Source organism: Haliotis cracherodii, unplaced genomic scaffold, assembly GCF_022045235.1.
Source record: "Haliotis cracherodii isolate W230 unplaced genomic scaffold, xgHalCrac1.p SCAF_11, whole genome shotgun sequence".
NCBI classification, from domain to species: Eukaryota; Metazoa; Mollusca; class Gastropoda; order Lepetellida; family Haliotidae; genus Haliotis; species Haliotis cracherodii.
Window position 1 is genome coordinate 10,704,850 of NW_027266266.1, and position 21,698 is coordinate 10,726,547.

At 42.9% G+C, this 21,698-nt stretch overlaps 1 protein-coding gene across 1 annotated transcript; it reads left to right on the forward strand.

The window, feature by feature from the left end:
- The first annotated feature begins 4,707 nt into the window (after positions 1-4,707).
- Positions 4,708-16,913, forward strand: LOC139455427 (uncharacterized). The gene is made up of 6 exons (XM_071236981.1): positions 4,708-4,881; positions 9,425-9,610; positions 13,068-13,184; positions 13,764-13,887; positions 15,048-15,183; positions 16,481-16,913. Exons 1-6 carry the CDS (start codon positions 4,708-4,710, stop codon positions 16,911-16,913), a joined length of 1,170 nt encoding a protein of 389 aa, XP_071093082.1.
- The last annotated feature ends 4,785 nt before the right edge of the window (positions 16,914-21,698 follow it).

The following is a 21,698-nucleotide window of genomic DNA, read 5'->3' on the forward strand; positions in this document are numbered from 1 at the left end:
AATAATGACCGAGTAATGATGACGATAATCTTGTTTATATCCCGAGGTGTATGTCTACTCGCTGCACCACAGCGTCCCTAAGCGACCCCTCGGGGAGTGTGGGGACTGAGGCAAGGCTCATCAATCAAAGGACTGACTATATATGTAACAAAGAGTATTGTTCCATGTTATTACCCTGCTAACTGTCGACTGTTACTTATTTGTTGATTCATCACAGGGGAAGTTGATCTGATTGCTGCACAAAACTTGCAACGTTGTTAGACGTAATATTTTTAAATAAATTGTATTTTTTTGCTTGACGGGTGGGACGTGTGAGGTGAGTTGAAATTGGGTTTAACGTCGCGTCTATGATAATTGCACTTATATAGCGACGTGCATGCACTGAGCGTGTGGCTGCTTGTACTAGTCCGGACTGATGCCGATTTATAGAGTGCTAGCCCACTGAGATACCTTGCCACAGTTTAACATGAATACCACACTCAGGCACAGTATACTGACTCCGAGCCGACCGGTGCTTGTTTTAGCCCCTAACTGCCGAGCGCCAGGCAGGGTAACAACAAGGACCATGTTTCGACGTCTTTTGGTATGACCCGGCCGGGGATCAAACCCCAGACCTTCCGCTATCGGGGCGGACGCTCTACCACTAGGCCACGGAGGCGGTCGGGTTGGGACATGTAAACACATTTCCTGAAGACAATAAGCTCCTGTTTATACCTCTACCTGGAGCTCATATGTCTATCTATATGTGAATGAAATAAGTAGCTTGTGAGTGAGTGAGTGAGTTAAAATTTAAAGACATATCGGCAATAGTTCAGCTATATCGTGACAATCGAGGGTTAAACATAATATAAACATTTTCAATAAAATCTGTACAACCAATATGACAAGCCTTTAAAGATGGGTGGTGTCGAAAAATGAACATTTCGTTAGAGCACTGATCACAGAAACAACGGGAAATGTCACACCACACGTCTCAAAGTCAAGTCAGTAGCGGGTATGTCCACCGTGAGCATACATGCCAGAACACGCCTACGGACTGATGACGTCAAACGTCTGATGACGTTGGGAGTGATGCGTTGCCATTCCTCGAGGAGACATCGTTCCAAGTCCTGGACGTTGACTGGAGGCACACGGCGACGTCGGATTTGCCGATCGAGGTGGTCCCATAAGTGCTCGATGGGATTCATGTCCGGTGAACATGCGGGCCATGGCAAAACCTGTACGTTGGCGTTGGCAAGGAAGTTCTGTGTCAATCTTGCTGTGTGTGGCCTTGCATTGTCATGTTGGAAAAGGAGTCCACGAGACTGTTGCTGAATAAAGGGCACCACAACAGGCCGTAGGATGTCATCAAGATAACGCTGTGCATTCAGGTTTCCACGAATTACGACAAGCATCGTTTTGACGTCACCACATATGCCACCCCAAACCATTAACCCTCCACCTCCAAACGGCCGGACCTGTTGGATACAATTAGGCGCTAAACGTTCACCAAATCGTCGGTATACAAGCTGCGGTCCATCGTTTCTGAAGATGAGGAATCTGCTCTCATCAGAGAACATAACACGTGCCCAGTCCCGCCGTTGCCAACGTCGAACTCGCCTGGCCCAGATCAGTCTGTTGTTCCGGTGTCGAGGCGTCAGGAGCGGTCCGCGGTAGGGATGACGTGGCCGGATACCATACTGCCGTAGTCTCCTGTAGACGGTCTGTCGACTGATCCTGTGTCCCAGTGCTGTAGCCGCCGTGGACGTCGCTGTTACGGTGCGGTTCCTCAGGTGTAATACGGATGTAACGATCTTCACGGGGCGTGGTTACTCGTGGTCTTCCACTCCTGGGCCTGTCTGACGTCTGACCTGTCTGACGTAACCGCTGCATCAACCTGGTGATAGTGATGCGTGCGCAGCCCCACCTTCTGGCGACGTCGACGTGTGACGCTCCTTGTTGGACCATTCCAACGGCTCTCTCTCTCTCGATGGCTGTCAAACGTGGCATATCTTGTGTTCTTTTTGTTGCTGTGATATCAACGTGTCTGATCAGCCGTTTTATACAGTTTTTATGCACGTGCAGAACATGTCACTTTCACGAAATTTACGTTTTTTCCCGGAAGTGATCACGTGTTCCCGGTATTTTTTATCAACTATGCTGTGTTTGGGATGTGCAATACGAATTGGCATGTTTTCATACTAGACAATTCACTTAGTAAAAAACAATTTTGAAAATAAGTTGGTATCGTTTCTTTTGGACACTAGTTTACAAACCTTACAATAAAGGACAGCAAAATAATTAGACATATCACAGAAACAGATCGATAAATAGTAGGTAATAATAAAAAGGATAGCACGAAACATAACAATACATGATATAAATGCGCTACAGATCCCCAGCAACTGAAGGTAGATCACCACACTAGGGAATTAAGTGAGTGAGTGAGTTGGGTTTAACGCCGCTTTTGACAGTATTCCAGTTATATCACGGCGTGTCAGCTTCATGTGGGAGGAAAGCCCGAAGTGATGCAGGTCTGAGACGTTTACCTCTTCGGTGAAACCCACGAGCACGGGCAATCAATGGAATGTCTGGTTCCGACTCGATTATTTACAGACTGCCGTCATATAGCTGGAATATTGCTCAGTGCGGGGTTAAACAACAAACAACAACAACAACAACAAGCATAATATGTGGTGGAGTGATGTTATTGTTCAAGGTCGACTTGGGTCGCAGAAAGGCCTATTTGCGCCCAACACATTGACTTAACTTAATAAGTGAGTGAGTGAGTGAGTTGGGTTTGACGCCGCTTTTAACAGTATTCCAGTTATATCACGACATGTCAGCTTAATGTGGGAGGAAAGCCCGAAATGGTGCAGGTCTCAGACGTTTACCATTTCGGTGAAACCCACGAGCACGGGTATGGTGCTGACAAACCTAGAAATATAATCGGGGTGAACCAGGATTCGTACCCACAATGATAGGTTTCTGGCGTGCCCAAGGGACGCAACTCTGCACAGCATATCGCGGCGCCTTAGACGACTTAATAAGAATCACACGCTCTTTTATCGCAACAAAACCAGCACGAATTCATTTTGATAACATCAAGGAGACGTCAGCATAAGTAATGTTCAATTGGACACACGTATTCATTGAAAATTAATGATGGAAAAAAAAGAGAAAAGACAGATTTGGTGGGTTGGTTTGTTGTTTTACGCCGCACTCAGCAATATTCCAGCTCTATGACGGCGGTCTGTAAATAATCGAGTCTGGACCAGACAATCCAGTGATTGACAACATGAGCATCGATCCACGCAGTTGGGATACGTTGACATGCATCAACCACATGGGCGAACCTAACTACCCGATCCAGTTAGTCGCAGGCCGCTTTGAACAGTGTTCAGTGAAGAGAGATTGAGTAAGAGAAGCGTTTTGGTTTGACGGCGCTTGAACAGTATTCAGTGAAGAGTGAGTGAGTGAGTAAGCGAGTGGTTTGGGTTTTATGTACAGTTAGCCCTATAAAAGGGATCAGTGAGCGAGGGGCGGTCAGGTAGCCTAGTGGTTAAAGCGTTCGCTCGTCACGTCGAAGACCCGGGTTAGATTCCCGACATGGGTACAATGTGTGAAGCCCATTTCTGGTGTCCCCCGCCGGGGTATTGCGGCGTAAAACCATACTCACTCTCTTACTCAGTGAGCGAGCTTGGTTGAACGCCGCTCTGTATTCTCAAAGAACACAAGACAATGTCAGACAAATCGGCTACTCTGGCACTGACATGCGAATATTACTTTGACAAAAATTATAAGTAAACTATCTGTCGTTTAAATGCAAATAGACCACTGAGGATTAGATCTGGAGCATCTGTTTATATTCAGGGATGCAGGGGTAGCGTAATCGTCAGGTTCGGTTCTCAAACCTCAAGATGTGTGAAAAACATCTTTTGTGTTCCTGAAATCGCCGGAATAACACATTAAACAACATTATATATAATACGTAATTACTAATCATAGAACATGATGATTGTTGATGTTCTACTACACGTAGGATGATTGTGTTTATGTAACTTGTTTACTTTTAACTGAAATAATAGCTGGAATAAATTGAAGACTATAATTTAGTATAACAACTACAGTAAACTACGGTTATAACGACCACGCTTAAAACGAACTGACCGATATAACGAACTTATTTTTTAGTCCCGGCCATTTTTTGTATATATGCTGTTTATATGCTTATAACGAACTACGGTTATAACGAACCAAAATTAGTGGTCCCTTTGAGTTCGTTATAACCGTAGTTTACTGTACTTCAGTAATTTCGTGTAAATGTCCGTCTGGAAATCAAGCCGTCAAATAGAACATCGTGTTCTCTTTTGTCATGGGAGTTGAGAAGGAGGCGGGGCTTGAGCGCTAATACCAAATGGCCTCAAATAATGACTTGCCCACAATATTGCCCCACATGTTAAGTGAACGTTGTTTAAGCCAAGGTGTGCTGAGGCAGTGATGAAAGAGCGTCTTGCTTAATTGTATAAATAGGCGTTTGACGATAAGGTACGTAAGCCATGATACTCGGTCGCCATGGTAACCAATTGATGTAAATGCCTGGGGGTATCTCACAAAAAAGCTCCATAGACTGTACCGGGACTAGGTGTCATCCAGGTGAACTACGGTCGGCTACCGCGAAGTCACTTCAACCATTCTGTGGATCAGTTCGTGAGACAACAGTACGGAATGACATCAGGGACAGATTCCGGAAAGCAAGTCCTCACCGACGGCGATGACGTTAGGTCGAAGCCGGGTACAAAGAAGGTACTGTTGTTTGCTGCTGGGATCCTTGCTGCTGCATCCGTTGCTGCTGTAGTCGTGCTGACGGCGTCCATACTGCACACGAAGAATGTCTGGGAGGTAGGTGAAGTGTATGAGCAGGGGTAGAAAGAAAAGAAAGGTTGAGGTTGATGACATGGTATTACGCAGGTGTGAATTAAAAAAACAAACTATATCAATGTCACCACATACAGAAAAAACAAACTGCTAATTGGTAGAATGTGCTCGTTTGCCCAGCGAAAGGGGAAAGAGAGTGTGTGAGAGAGCGAGAGCATTTTAGAATGTATTTACCCGACACGACATCCATAAAGAAAATAACATCCAAATAGACTCTATATCTTGAATTAGATAATTTAAATTGAGAAAAAATGACGTTATATTTTATTGGCTTTAATTACGTATATTTAAAGATAAGCCGAAGAAGAAACAAATGTTTATTTTCAAAAAATGTTTTCACACTTTAGACTACATATCGTTCCAATATAATAGTTCTGAACTATGGAATCCACTGCCGCTCGAACTACACTACTGTAGACTGGGCTGAAGCCACATTTGTTCAAAAAGTCTATGCTTCTACATGTTGATAAACTTACATACATCAACTCCATCTTCTATGGACCGTATCAACATTGTATGTAGCTATTTTTTCTCATGTTATCAATGTAGCAGTATAAGTATTCACTGAGTATATGGAATTTGACACCAAGGAAATGTACTTGTTATTCATTATTAAATAACAGTCAGCATTGAGAATCGTTAAAGCACACACGTTGAAATGAAGGATAGTTACACACGACCATTCTACCCTAATAAACACATGTGTTTACACGACTTAAATCAAACTTGCCATTTGCCCAGCCTAGTTTTCGTAGGTGCCGTTTTGAATAGTATTTGTGTTGACCGATGCTGTGTTAATATAATATGTGAATGAGTACTTGAATTGTTTGATTGGCATTACTAAGTTGACGGATGACAAAGTAGGCACAATTTATGGATAGTAACTTCTTTAATACTGTAAAGGCGACGTTTCGGTATAGATCCTTATGCCGTTGTCAAGCAGGACAACGTTGACAACTAGATTTGCAATGAAGTTAATCTTTTGACGAAACGTCTCTCGAAAAGTGAAATACTGTTTCAAAGAGTCAGAGAATTATCTGTCTCCATTATCTACAGAAACAGATTCCATTGGACATAAAAGGCAAAAGAGTGTTGAAAATTATATGAATGCATCAAAAAGGCAAAAGAGTGATGAAAATTATATGAATGGATCAAAAAGGTAAAAGAGTGATGAAAATTATATGAATGGAACAAAAAGGTAAAAGAGTGATGAAAATTATATGAATGGATAAAAAAGGCAAAAGAGTGATGAAAATTATATGAATGCATCAAAAAGGCAAAAGAGTGATGAAAGTTATATGAATGGATCAAAAAGGCAAAAGAGTGATGAAAATTATATGAATGGATCAAAAAGGCAAAAGAGTGATGAAAATTATATGAATGGATCAAAAAGGCAAAAGAGTGATGAAAATTATATGAATGCATCAAAAAGGCAAAAGAGTGATGAAAGTTATATGAATGGATCAAAAAGGCAAAAGAGTGATGAAAATTATATGAATGGATCAAAAAGGCAAAAGAGTGATGACAATTATATGAATGGATAAAAAAGGCAAAAGAGTGATGAAAATTATATGAATGCATCAAAAAGGCAAAAGAGTGATGAAAATTATATGAATGGATCAAAAAGGTAAAAGAGTGATGAAAATTATATGAATGGATCAAAAAGGCAAAAGAGTGATGAAAATTATATGAATGGATAAAAAAGGCAAAAGAGTGATGAAAATTATATGAATGCATCAAAAAGGCAAAAGAGTGATGAAAGTTATATGAATGGATCAAAAAGGCAAAAGAGTGATGAAAATTATATGAATGGATCAAAAAGGCAAAAGAGTGATGAAAATTATATGAATGGATCAAAAAGGCAAAAGAGTGATGAAAATTATATGAATGGATAAAAAAAGCAAAAGAGTGATGAAAATTATATGAATGGATCACTGAAAATCAGTGATGACACCCAGTGTTCCCTCTGCCGGTGGGAATGCTCTTTATTTCCCCTAATTATTTTGAGAGTAGTACATACTAAAACATTACATTACTTGTCAATGACAAGGACAAGAGAGAACATAAAAATAGATACAACAGATTGAACATGATATGTCAGATCATAAGCCACAGAAAGATTAATGGTGTTTATGAAATCAGGTATTTCTATAAATACATTGTTTTCTTACTGGATGAAGACGTGATTTGATGAGGTTCTTTGTGTAACACCAGCAGCGACTGATGAACGATGTGGACAGGGATTATTGACACGAATCTACAAACTGGAGTCACAATAATCATGATATACCCCTATCTAAGGCTTGACAGATTGCATCTGTCATATGCTCCTGACTTTTGGATTATGTCTCACATGTTGACTGATGCAGCGCGTGATGATCTGATTTATTTTGATTGTCATGACTATGTCATTTAGGATACTAATAGGTAGTGATTGCTTAGTTTAACGGATTTATTGTTGTGGCGAGTGGCGCCTGGGTGTATTGTAAGCGTGACATGTGACTGGGTTCTGTCTACCTTCAAGAGCAGGGGCTGGACGATTTCGAAGGCTTGACTAGGTTTCTGTCCAGATAGACATACGCTCAGATGTGTCGGAGGCTGCGATTGGACGACACTAAACATAGCATGCATTGGTCCTCTGTGTCTTATGAAAACAAATGGAGGAGTTTGTTTCTGAAGTAAAGTTGCTCTCCAAATTAACATCAGCACAGCAGTTTGTTATTATTTTTATCGTCCAAGCAACCTTTTGTGGTGTAGACATGACTTTATTTGTAATAGTTTTCTGGAAAGTCTATGTGACTTGATGGCAATTGAAATATGGCTTTCTGGGTAATTGGATAGAAAGAACATACATCTCTATTATTTTTAAACAATTACTTATAACATGTCACATTTGGTGTTGTACTTCTCGACTTTCTGCCACTTGTTAACTTTACTTGAATTAAAACTTTGTAATCTATGCCATTTGTTTGGAAGTTAACCCAAATAATGGGGGGGGGGGGGGGGAGGGGAGGGGTGCATTTATTTATGAGAAAGCTTTCGGGATGACGGGTAATTGAATTTATATCACATGCATTTGTATCTTTTTAAACAATTGTTTATAAAATACATGTATTTGGTCGACTAGTTCTGAAATGTCTCGATAAGTTGTTAGTTGGTCAGTTATACTTCCATTTAAACCGTAAAATGCATGACATTTATTTGAAAGTTCACCGCATTCATAAGAAGGAGACAGCTGAATGCGGTTTGGCCTAGTTTTGGCCCATATAGCTACTGCGCTCATATTCTGTGGAAATATATCATTTATCAAATTTAGTATGTATGGGGGGAATTTGCATTGCAGTCTAAAACATGGTTTAGGATGTAAAACAGGAAACAAAACTGATCAAATTGCTTAAACCTATTAATGTTGATTAAATATTTTGCGGAAGTTATTTTATTGTACATGTAAAGAGTTTGCCACCGAAAAAATTTCTTGTTTATATTTGTGATTAAGTGAGTGAGTGCGTTGGGCTTAGCGCCGCTTTTAACAGTATACCAATTATATCACGGCGTGTCAACTTAATGTGGGAGGAAAGCCCGAAGTGATGCAGGTCTCAGACGTTTACCACTTCAGTGAAAGGTTCTGTTAACATTTTGAGACGGTGGACAACGCAAGCTGTAAGCGGGTTCAATCAAAATCCAGTCATATAAATGCGCCAATGGGCGTCACACATTGGTCTCATATGAGGAATCGAACATACATCTGCGGAGTGACGATCTAACGCTTTAACCTCCCACACAGAAGCCACCTTGGTCTCAGCTGTTGCGAGGCAAATTGATTACACCAATGTGAGTATACTGCGTCACAACGTCATAATTCGTTTGGAATTTGTTTAAGAGGTTATATTAAACCATATGTAACACTAACGAGTCTTTGGCCCAGGCCCTGACCTAGTTAACTTATATACCTACAGTACATACTGACTGATTTAATTATTAATATATTTTATTGATATCTTTTCTTTCATGCACATGTTGATAAAATAGTAGGTTAAGAGTACAAACATTTTTTTCTGTAAATGTTTGGAAAAAGTTCTTCTTGCAGGATAGGAATAACGATTTACGTTACCCAGTTCCTTGAAAACTTGAAAAAGGGTTTAGTAATTTGAACCATGATTTGGCTTTGTCAAAGAATGCCACAACTTTTAAATTTGTTAATTTGTAGGGGGCACGGGTAGCCAAGTCATCTAAGGCGCCGCGATTCGCTGTGCAGAGTTAGGGCACGCCAGAAACCTATGATTGTAGGTTCGAATCCCGGTCCGCCCTTGTTATGTTTCTAGGTTTGTCAGCACCATACCCGTGCTCGTGAGTTTCACCGAAGTGGTAAACGTCTGAGACCTGCATCACTTCGGGCTTTCGTCCCACATGAAGCTGACACGCCGTGATATAACTGGAATACTGTTAAAAGCGGCGTTAAACCCACTCACTATTAATTTGTAATACTGTTCTGAATTGTCTTTCACAGGAAGATGCTTTCGTCGGTTACGACATACTTGACGCATCCGACAAGGCTTCAGTCGGTAAACTCGACTTCCTGGCTGCTGATGGACATGCGCATGAGGACCTGTATATCAATGACGTCACACAAGAACAGACGATAAAAGTGGCACACCCTCATTACGACATTTTCGTCCTCAAGAAATACCAAGAGGTAATGCGTGCGTGCGTGCGCGTGCGTGTTTGCGTGCGTGCGTGCGTGCGTGCGTGCGTGTGTGTGTGTGTTTGTGTGTGTGTGTGTGTGTGTGTGTGTGTGTGTGTGTGTGTGTGTGTGTGTGTGTGTGTGTGTGTGTGTGTGTGTGAAGCTTCAACAATTTTGTTGGCTATAGATTTTTGTTAACCTTTTTATACTTTCAAAGAACATAATTCATTCTGATGCATATTGGTGATTGCGAAACGGTCCAGGCTTTGGTTGAACCTGATCGAGCTTGGGACGGTGTGGAACATATGATAATAAAACAGACAAACAGGTGAATAATGAAATAAGTTGACACACAGCAATAGAGTGAGATAAAATGGAATTCAATAAGAAAAATAGAAATACAAACAAAGGTAAATATATATATGTAGTAAACTATAATAAAATGAAACAAATTAATAATAAAAAAATGTCATTGGTTTTAAAGCGATATTTGTGTAGCGTCCAGGCAGAACGATTTTCGACGCTATCGTCTAGTATCGGCACTCTGCTTGTCCAAGACAATGGATAAATCGATTTATCACAAAATGGGTAGGCTTCTCGGTGCAGAATAAAGACCACGGATACAAACAACTTCGGGGGGTTGGTTGGTGGGTGGGGTGGGGTGGGGTGGGGGTGGGGGCGTCATTTACGGATACATATGCACATAAAAAGGTCAGGTAGGTATGACAATGTCTTTTCAGTGTTTACAAACATGGCGTCGCCTTTGTCAGTCGGCTTTCAAATCCAGACAAAGGATCGGGATTATTGTTATCATCATAAAATTAAAAGTCTTAGATACCGAAAAAGAGCGTCTAGTTGAGGCACCACTGATGTCTTATACAAGTGCAGGCAACACTGGAGATATCAACGAAGGAACTTAGCGAGGACGGTAGGCATACCAGTTCCAATACCTGTGCTTGTAGACCTCAATGACTTCAGGGTCTTTTCCTGAACTGCAACTAGATGGATGTGGCCGACACACGCCCGAAACTTTACTTTGTTCATGTTGTCACTGTGTGGGATATACGACGGCATTTCGTGACATGATGACTATGTAATATGACTGGGTAGGTCCTAAACAAACGTGACGTCTCATAGATTAGAGTAGCTTCCCTTTGATAAAGGACATTCATACTAGCTTGGAACACGATCACTGACGAAGTTGTTTTTGTGCTTTAAAAATAGCCTTTAAAAAATAATACATTGCCTCTATGGTAGTGAAGTCATTGCCAAAAAGTTTCATTGTATGTATGTATGTATGTATAAACAATATATCCCTTATTTTATGACATTCTATATTGTGTTGCTATGGGTAGCCCAGATATTAAAGCGTTGTCACATCCAGACTAACATAACAATCTTAAGACTGAGCGAATGGTACCAAGATAAAGATACCAGAAGTGTCACTGTTTGTCGACAGCAAGTACACTTATTGTATAATACATAGGGCTTTCCCGTTTTCGGATCGAAGTGAGCCCCCATCGTAGTGACAGTATATGATGCACGTATCTTTGATGTGACGGGGATGGATCTGTTTCTGGCGTCTGTCACATTACAGTCACATTAAGATATAGATTTCCGTGTTTTTAAACACCTACTGCTACTATGGAGACATGCTGACGAGAATAGAATGATTTAGTTAAATGAACTATATATCGCAGTCACCTCAATCTCATTAAAATCGCCGCCTCCGTGGTCTAGTGGTAGAGCGTCCGCCCGGAGAGCGGAAGGTCCGGGGTTCGATGCCCGGCCGCGTCATACCAAAAGACGTTAAAAGATGGTACTTGTTGTTACCCTGTCTGGCGTTCGACATTAAGGGGCTAAAACAAGGACTGGTCGGCTCGGAGTCAGTATACGGTGTCTGAGTGGGGCATTCATGTTAAACTGCGGCATGGTATCTCAGTGAGCTAGCACTATAAATCGGCATCAGTCCGGACTAGTACAAGCAGCCACACACACACACAGCCACACACACACACACACACACACGTGCATGCACGTCGCTATATAAGTGCAATAATCTTGGACGCGACGTTAAACCCAATTTCACCTCACCTCATTAAAATCAGACCTTGATTCTCGCTACCGCTAAACAAGGATCTGAGGACATCTCATTACGGGTCACGTCAGACCGACGTTGCGCGAACTTTGACCAACCAATAGCATGACCAATCAGTAGGAACCTAGACGAAAGAACATTCTGGAATGGCTAAGCGATGGTCTAGATTGTATGAATTCAGTCGTTAAACCTGTAACTATCGTCCGGAATACCCCGTGTTAAAGTTTTCCAGGTTGTATGATTAGAAATCACATTCCGACTGTCATTTTCATGATCTGGTAAGCGACGCTCTCATTGGTCGGATGAAAGGTCGTTCTGACATGACCCCCTAATGGGATGTCTTCAGATCTTTGTTTAGCGTTAGCGAGAACTAAGGTCTGATTTTAATGAGATTGCAGTCAGCTATAATTTCTTTCCTTCGTGACGCCGAAGACCCGTGATCGATTGACATGGGTACAATATGTGAAGCCCATTTCTTATGTCCCCGCCGTGATATTGCTTGAAGCTAAAAGCGGTGTAACAATACTCACTCTGCTCTAATTTCCGCCCTTTAAGTCTATACATAGCAGTCAAACTCTTCCATGTACAGGGGACCCATGAAGATCCGGGGTAGAATTGATCTTCAGCAACCCATGCTTGCCATAACAGGCGACTATGCTTGTCGTAAGAGGCGACCCACGGGATCGGGTGGTCAGGCTCGCTGACTTGGTTGATGCATGTCATCCATCCAAATTGCGTGGATCGATTCTTATGATATTAATCACTCGATTGTCTGGTCCAGACCGCCGTCATATAGCTGGAATATATTGCTGAGTGCGGCGTTAAACAACAAACCAACCAACCAAATCATGTCCAGGTGTTCTTGGTCGTGAGTATTCAATCTCTAAAGGTAACACCGACATTTACTCAAAAATGCTGAGAATAGTATTGACATTGGGGGCGGTGCTGTAGCCTATTGGTATAAGCGTTCGCCAGTCTGGCCAAAGACTCGTGTTCGATTCCCCACATGGTAAAATGTGTGAAGCCCATTTCTGGTGTCCCCCGTCGTGATATTGCTCGCATATTATTAGAAGCAGCGTAAAACCATACTTACTCACTGTATTGACATTGTTTTGATAACGATTCACTATTTCGGGTCATGATGACCCGGAAGTAATCGAATCGGACCATCCGATCCCCTTTCATCGGATGAGACGCGACAGGGGAAGATGGAGACCTCTGCGGAATCCTCGCGGGGCTGCATCGTCTTAAGAAAGGAAACATCGTGACTCGAATAGTAGACACGATCCCTCCACATTAACAATGACAGCGTGCCCCCTTGTCACCACGTGTTACCTATGACGTCACCTGTCACGTGTTTGTCTCCTCCAGGGCCGGGAAATGTTGCTCATCACCTCCAAGCCCGAGGAGGGTCGTCCTCGACGCGTCATCCAATGTGAAGACTCCAACATGACCGACACCGACTTCGTCCCGTCGTCGTCCTTAGTGGTAAGTGGAGGGATATCTCGCTCTCCAGACATGCTGAGACGTCATAACATACATACATACATACATACATACATACATACATACATACATACATACATACATACATACATACATACATACATACATACATACATACATACATACATACATACATACATACATACATGCTGAGACGTCATAACATACATACATACATACATACACACACACACACACACACACACACACACACACACACACACACACACACACACACACACACACACACACACACACACACACACACACACACACACACACACATACATACATACATACATACATACATACTTACATGTAATTAACTCCATCAATAACCGTAATATAGGCGAATTCGCCATCCGTTCCCCAAAACCGTAACACCCCATCGACCACCACCCATGCCGTCTAACACACCCCTGTATGTAAGTTGTTTATATAATATATATATACTTATTATACCAATTAATGAGACGAAACCAAGCTTATCTGTCTGGCTGTTCCAGGACAATAGCCTCGCCACATGTTTAATGCTCCTATTTCACGTTCTTCTTCCCCAAGGAAGGGGTGCTGGTAAAGAGCCCGGATGTGACGATTGAAAATTCTTTCGAGCGGACCTGCAAGCCACTTAAACTTGTTTACAAGTCATGTGACCTGATACCAAAGGAACTTTATCAGCAAGAAGGTAAAATACTTTTTTAAAAAACCTGGAAAAAACACTAAAATATTAAAAATGACCCAGTGTATCCACCGACATCAAAATATGAAATTGACAACAAATATACCCGTCATTCAATCAATATTACCTCATAAGCCATGTCTGGAGATTTCGATGAAGTTGGTGTCAGACGCTTTGTGTGTTCATAAATAACCTGATGTAGACAAGCCTGATAATTTATACACTTGAGAAACAGCCTTAAATCTGTGCTGTGAACAGCACCTATGACAGGTGCGTGTTCGTCACGAGGTCCTTAGGTTGGTCGCCTCGGGCTACTTGGCAGAGTCTCAATGTGTTGTTGTTTTGTTTGTTGTTGAGCCCCGCACTCAGAAATATTCCAGTTGTATGACGACGGTCTGTAAATAATGGAGTCTGGACCAGATAATCAAGTGATTGATATCATGACATTATCTACGCAATTGGGATACGCTGACATGCATCAACCAAATCTCAGCGGCCTGACCACCCGATCCCGTTAGTCGCCTATGACAACATGCATGGGTTGGGTTGTTGAAGACCACTTCTAGCCCGGTCTTCATGGGGGTCGGGTGAGTGAGTGAATTGGGTTTAACGCCTCTTTTAACAGTATTCCAGTTATATCACGGCGTGTCAGCTAAATGTGGGAGGAAAGCCCGAAGTGATGCAGGTCTCAGACGTTTACCACTTGTTTATTTAACGCCACACTCAGCAATATTCAAGCTATATGACGGCGGTCTGTAAAATAATCGAGTCTGGACCAGACAATCCAGTGATTGACATCATGAGCATCGATGCACGCAATTGGGAGCGATAACATGTATCAACCAAGTCAGCGAGCCTGACCACAGGATCCCGTTAGTCGCCTCTTACGACAAGCATAGTCGCCTTTTACGACAAGCATAGTCGCCTTTTACGGCAAGTATGGGTTGCTGAAGACCTATTCTACCCCGGAATCTTCACGGAATGTGATCTTAATAAGGACAAACGATATAGTTGCATGTCCGTTTAGTTTGGTTTTAAAATGCATAACCGACGCACACTGAATTACATTAAATGTATTTATGTAGTCAAGTTCGATATATCGGTACCTTCGAGATATTATATCTCGAGATAACGTCTGTATGTTGAAGTTATTCTCCTTTCTTCAGAATCTACCTCTCCTGCTCTTGATGCTCTCCTGAGAGAGAGGCGGGAGGCTAGTAGCTATGGCAACTGGGGTGGTCGATGGAAGGGCAGCCTCTTCAGCCCTTGTTGCTGGGGATGTAATCACTATGAACGATGCACGTGAGTACCGTCCATGCGTGTATCCATGGTAATCTGACTTCCAGAGACTTACCGACTATAAATGAATGGTTATATGTGCATGTAGTTTCCATGGCAACATTAGGCAGGGTTCCGGGTATGGTTTTTTTTCCATAACAACCGGGTGCTATACATGAGCACATATCTCGATAAAAGTTCTCCTATGTTAGGTTGATGTGGCTATACATAACGATGAGGCACGGCCTGTCCTTGCAGCATATTGAACGTCACCTCAGGTCTCCATCAGCCTTAGCTAACATCGGTCGTGCCATGTATCTAAGCTTCACACTTTCAATGCATCTATCAACAGACCTAAACGTGACCCATACAATAAATCTATCAACAGACCTAAACGTGACCCATACAATAAATCTATAAACAGACCTAAACGTGATCCATCCAATGAATCTATCAACAGACCTAAACGCGATCCATCCAATGCATCTATCAACAGACCTAAACGTGACCCATGCAATGAATCTATCAACATACCTAAACGTGACCCATCCAATGAATCTATCAACAGACCTAAACGTGACCCATCAAGTAAATTTATTCAACAGACCTGAACGTGTCCCCATCCAACGAATCTATTCAACAAACGTAAACGTATCCCATCCAAAGAATCTATCAACAGACCTAAACGTGACCTATCTAATGAATCTATCAACAAACCTTAACGCGAACCATCCAATCATCTATCAACAGACCTAAACGTGAACCTTCCAATCATCTATCAACAGACCTAAACGTGACCTATGCAATGAATCTATCAACAGACCTAAACGTGACTTATCTAATGAATCTATCAACAGACCTAAACATGACCTATCCAATGAATCTATCAAATGACCTAAACGTGACCTATCTAATGAATCTATCAAATGACCTAAACGTGACCAATCTAATGAATCTATCAACAGACCTAAACGTGACCTATCTAATGAATCTATCAACAGACCTTAACGCGAACCATCCAATCATCTATCAACAGACCTAAACGTGACCTATCTAATGAATCAATCAACATACCTTAATGCGAACCATCCAATCATCTATCAACAGACCTAAACGTGACCTATCCAATGAATCTATCAACAGACCTAAAATTGACCTATCCAATGAATCTATCAACAGACCTAAACGTGACCTATCTAATGAATCTATCAACAGACCTTAACGCGAACCATCCAATCATCTATCAACAGACCTAAAATTGACCTATCCAATGAATCTATCAACAGACCTAAACGTGACCCTCCCAATGCATGTGTTCCAGAGCCCTGAACTGCACCCCTCCGCTGGACGAGCTCGACCGGATATGCATGGACTACACCTTCTGCACAAAGTGCTGGCACGACACCCCCACACGTGACCTCCCTCACTGCGACTGCCTGAAGGACCTCATCTCTGACCTCAGTCACATCCGGTGTCCACCCAACAACTACAGAGAATGCCGCCTGTACCGCAGTGACCTCAAGGGCATCATGACTGGTCATCGGTGCTGGGGTCGACTGGTCACTAAGATGTACGAGGCCTATCACTGTGGCTACAAGCAGGTGGGCTGTAGTCGCGGTCAGTGCCAGACCAAACCAGAATACTGTGTCCGGGGAAAGACCATGGTCCGAAACAATTTCAAGTGTGAGAGTTTTATGACCTGTGAGGAATCAACAAGGAAACTTGGTGGAGCTGCTAATTTCCGATCTTATTAAATGTATTTCAATTATGACCATGTTGTGTGCTCTGTTCAATGGAGGGGCACGGGTGGCCAAGTCGATTAAGGCGCAGCAATCCGCTGTGTAGAGTTGCCTCCCTTGGGCGCGCCAGAAACCTATGATTATGGGTTCGAATCCCGGTTCGCCCCAATTTGGGTCTAGGTTTGTCAGCGCCATACGCCTGCTGGGGTTTTACCAGAGTGGTAAACGTCCGAGACCTGCATCACTTCGGGCTTTCCCCACACATTAAGCTGATACAGTATCTTCACCAGAATTGGGTTTTATAGTTGTCAAATATTTGTTCGTCGTGACCGGCTCCATGGTCTTGTAGATAAAGCGTATGCATGGAGAGCCGAGGCGGGTAGAACAAGGACTGGTCGGCTCGGGCCGGGCTCGGGAACAGGACACTGTGTTTGAGTAGGGTATTACGTTTAAACTGAAATATGGGCCAAATCTATAAAACGACATAATAGTCCGGACTAGTACAGACAGACAGACAGACAGACAGGCACGTGCAATAACTGTGCACGCGACGTTAAATTCAACGCCACCCCACCTCATCTCATGTATAGTTCACAGGACGTATCGGGCCGCCAGTTCTTTCGTCCATTCAATATGCGCTACACGATCACTTTTGTACCGAAACACGTATAACATGCTTAAAGTTGTTATGTTAGGCTCGCTGAATTGGTTGATGCATGTCATCGTATTCCAATTGCGTAGAGCGATGCTCATGATGTCGATCATTGGATTGTCTGGTCTAGAGTCGATTATTTACCCTATAAAGCTGGAATATCGTTGAGTGCGGCGCTAAAAAATCCAAACCAAACCAAAAGCAGTACTCAAGTCTTCAAGAATTGAACACTTGTTCATCTTGGAAACGGTGCATATGCCCTCTCACACTATTCTGGATTATCAAATCTGATAAAATCCTAAATACAAAGCTCAATGTCCAGTAAAATACATTTATAACGAACACGCTTATAACGAACTAACGGATATTACGAACTTAATTTTTGGTCCCGGCCATTTTCTGTATAGATAGATGTTGGAGATATGCTTATAACAAACTACGGTTATAAAGAACTAACGGATATTACGAACTTAATTTTTGGTCCCGGCCATATTCTGTATAGATAGATGTTGGAGATATGCTTATAACAAACTACGGTTATAACGAACTAACGGATATTACGAACTTAATTTTTGGTCCCGGCCATTTTCTGTATAGATAGATGTTGGAGATATGCTTATAACGAACTACGGTTATAACGAACTAATAGTAGTGGTCCATTTGAGTTCGTTATAACCGTAGATTACTGATAAGCGATGTGAGTTGTGTGTAATCATGTTAAACATAGCAGTTTTGTCATATGTGTTATCGGAGAGCACATGGCGTTCATGAGCGTCAGTTTACACGATATACCAGTATGTTCGTTTGTGCGTCGAACCAATCTAATATCTCCTGGATATGAATACTTCTTCATATATTAAACAACATGTATGGTATTCGCGTTTCTTTTGTCGGTGAGTATGTAAAAGTTGTATTGTGCGAGAACTTTGATCATATCTTATTCAGTTTCTTGGTGCTAATTTCTATAACACACATACGCGCTCACACACGCACATACACACGCGCTCACACACACACATACACACGCGCTCACGCACACACGCTGATCAGAGTAGCTCCTGTATTACGACGTAAAGGGCAGGACCGAAGATAGCAGTAAGTTAATGTACGGTCGAATGGATTTAGTGGGTAGTGATTTAAGTGAGTGAGTGAGTGAGTCCGGTTTTGCGCCGCTTTTAGCAATATTCCAGCAATATCACGGCGGGGGACCCCAGAAATGGGCTTCACACATCGTACCCATGTCGGGAATCGAACCTGGGTCATCAGCGTGACGAGCGAACGCTTTAACCACTAGGCTACCGCACCGCCCCGGGTAGTGATTTAAGCCAAATGATTGTAATATTCTGCACAACAGTAAGGATATAAAGAGTGTCCACGTGATGATTGAATATGACTTTGGAGATGGTGTCATATGAATAACATGCAGATAAATCATTGTCTTGCCTTGGCATGTGTTTGTGTCAGGTGGGGCAGGATACGCTCATCTTTCTCGAACAGCTATTATTATCACTATTTGATAGAGATTCATAAACACATTCTTATGCTATCGTACACTCGACTCTTCTTTTAGCAGATATTTCTTATGAATATGAAGTGTACTTTGACGTTTTTATTGCCATGCAAGTAACACATTCATCTTCATTTCCTTTTAAAATAATCTGGAATCGCGTTCCTCCGCCTTTCTCAGCATCGTTATCAAGGATTGAGAAGCATATTTAAGTTTTGATATCTCATTGTTTCACCCTTAACTTTCTCTTATATAAATGACAGAAATGATTGGTATCCCTTTTTCAAAATAATATGCATTCCATCATGGAATCTTTTTGTGGAACCTTTTTTTCCGTGGTATCAATCTGCTTTTTCACATCTTCGTGAAGGGGTTTTCCTGCATCAAGAACAAGCTTGAGTGAAACAGTTAAACCAGCCTGAATGAAAAGAAAGAATTAATTTAAATATCAATATTGCCCTAACAGAAACATGTAACCAACGTGTTCTGACGTGATTTGATATTGAATTAATGAAACATTCATAAATCAAATTAACAGCGTTGCAGACACCAATCAACGATCGGAGTGACCACATATCTACTTACAATCGAAATAATCACTGCATGTATGATTTACTCAAGATTTCTCCTGCATTATGTTGTGAATATGATTAACAGACACACAGTCACACAGTTGCCCAAACAATATCACTGCAAACCTACCCAAAGAAGACACCAGGTTTTGGGGCAGCATGTTCTGCACTTCTCGTGACAAGTCGTTGCCGAAAGATTAGACTAACGTTTTTAAATTGCAAGGACCGTTTGCACCTTTATTGAATTTAGGAATATATAAAAAAGGAAACACGAATACAAAGATAACACTCACCATGTTGTCGTGTCCTCGTTGGGCGCCAAGATATGATTGCGAGGGAACGCTATACATATATTTTTACAGGAGCTTCCATAACAAATTACGAATACTGCGGAAGTTCGTTGTCTCGAAAGTGGTAGCACACACAGAGAGACCCCCAACGCCCACCCCCGCCACACACAGACACACACACAGAGATCCCCAACCCTTACCCCCGCCGTACACACACAGAGATCCCCACCCCTACTCCCTGCCGTACACATACAGAGATCCCCACCCCTACTCCCTGCCTTACACACACAGAGATCCCCACCCCTACTCCCTGCCGCACACACACAGAGATCCCCAACCCTACTCCCTGCCGCACACACAGAGAGATCCCCACCCCTACTCCCTGCCGCACACACAGAGAGATCCCCACCCCCTACTCCCTGCCGCACACACAGAGAGATCCCCACCCCTACTCCCTGCCGCACACACAGAGAGATCCCCACCCCTACTCCCTGCCGTACACACACAGAGAGATCCCCACCCCCTACTCCCTGCCACACACACAGAGATCCCCACCCCTACTCCCTGCCACACACACAGAGATCCCCATCCCTTACCCCCGCCGTACACACAGAGAGATCCCCACCCCTACACCCTGCCGCACACACACAGAGATCCCCACCCCTACTCCCTGCCGTACACACACAGAGATCCCCACCCCTACTCCCTGCCGCACACACAGAGAGACCCCCACCCCCCTACCCTCGCCGCACACACATATATACCACCAACCCCCACCCCCGCCGCTCACCCACACACAGACTGCCAGCCCAATCCCCCTCTCGCCGCATGCATACCCCCATCCCCCGCCCCGCCACACACACACACACACACACACACACACACACACACACACACACACACACACACACACACACACACAAAAAAACACACACACTCAAAAAACACACACACACAAAAACACACACAAAAACACACACACAGAGTCTCGTCGCTCTCTCTCTCTCGCCGCACACACATATATACCACCAACCCCCACCCCCGCCGCTCACCCACACACAGACTGCCAGCCCAATCCCCCTCTCGCCGCATGCATACCCCCATCCCCCGCCCCGCCACACACACACACACACACACACACACACACACACACACACACACACACACACACACACACACACACACACACAAAAAAAAAAACACACACACAAAAACACACACACACAAAAACACACACACACAAAAACACACACAAAAACACACACACAGAGTCTCGTCGCTCTCTCTCTCTCTCTCTCTCTCTCTCTCTCTCTCTCTCTCTCTCTCTCTCACACACTCACACACACACACACTCACACGAACAGAAAATCATTTTCAAATGCACATATTTTACTTTTACCTGAGAACTGTAATAACATGGACAGGTTACATGGGGACAAACGGCGGTGAGATGTCACGCCTGTACAATCCTCTTACGTAACATTGCTGTTTACAATCGTAACCGATTATTTATTGATCTAACATGATTGATAGCAAGTCCCGATGTTCATGCGCTCCTTGCACAGTGACATGAATAACTGCAGCAATCCATTCGTCACTTGTCAATACTAAAGAACTAATGATCCCCCGGCCATTGTTCCGTGCCACCTGGAACGCCCTTGGCTCAAGGACATCGATGGATGCACGGCGTTACGTCACATCTGCTTTGCCTCACTTTGTGTGTTACGTAATGGACATATGTTAGTTGGCATAGGTATATAAGGGATGACATGGTCAGTG

Bases quoted from the DNA above. Each gene is read 5' to 3' on its own strand.
- LOC139455427 (XM_071236981.1), top strand. From the start codon at position 4,708: ATGACATCAGGGACAGATTCCGGAAAGCAAGTCCTCACCGACGGCGAT. The intron at 4,882-9,424 runs GTAGGTGAAGTG...TGTCTTTCACAG, and splicing joins ACACGAAGAATGTCTGGGAG to GAAGATGCTTTCGTCGGTTA. The intron at 13,888-15,047 runs GTAAAATACTTT...TCCTTTCTTCAG, and splicing joins GGAACTTTATCAGCAAGAAG to AATCTACCTCTCCTGCTCTT.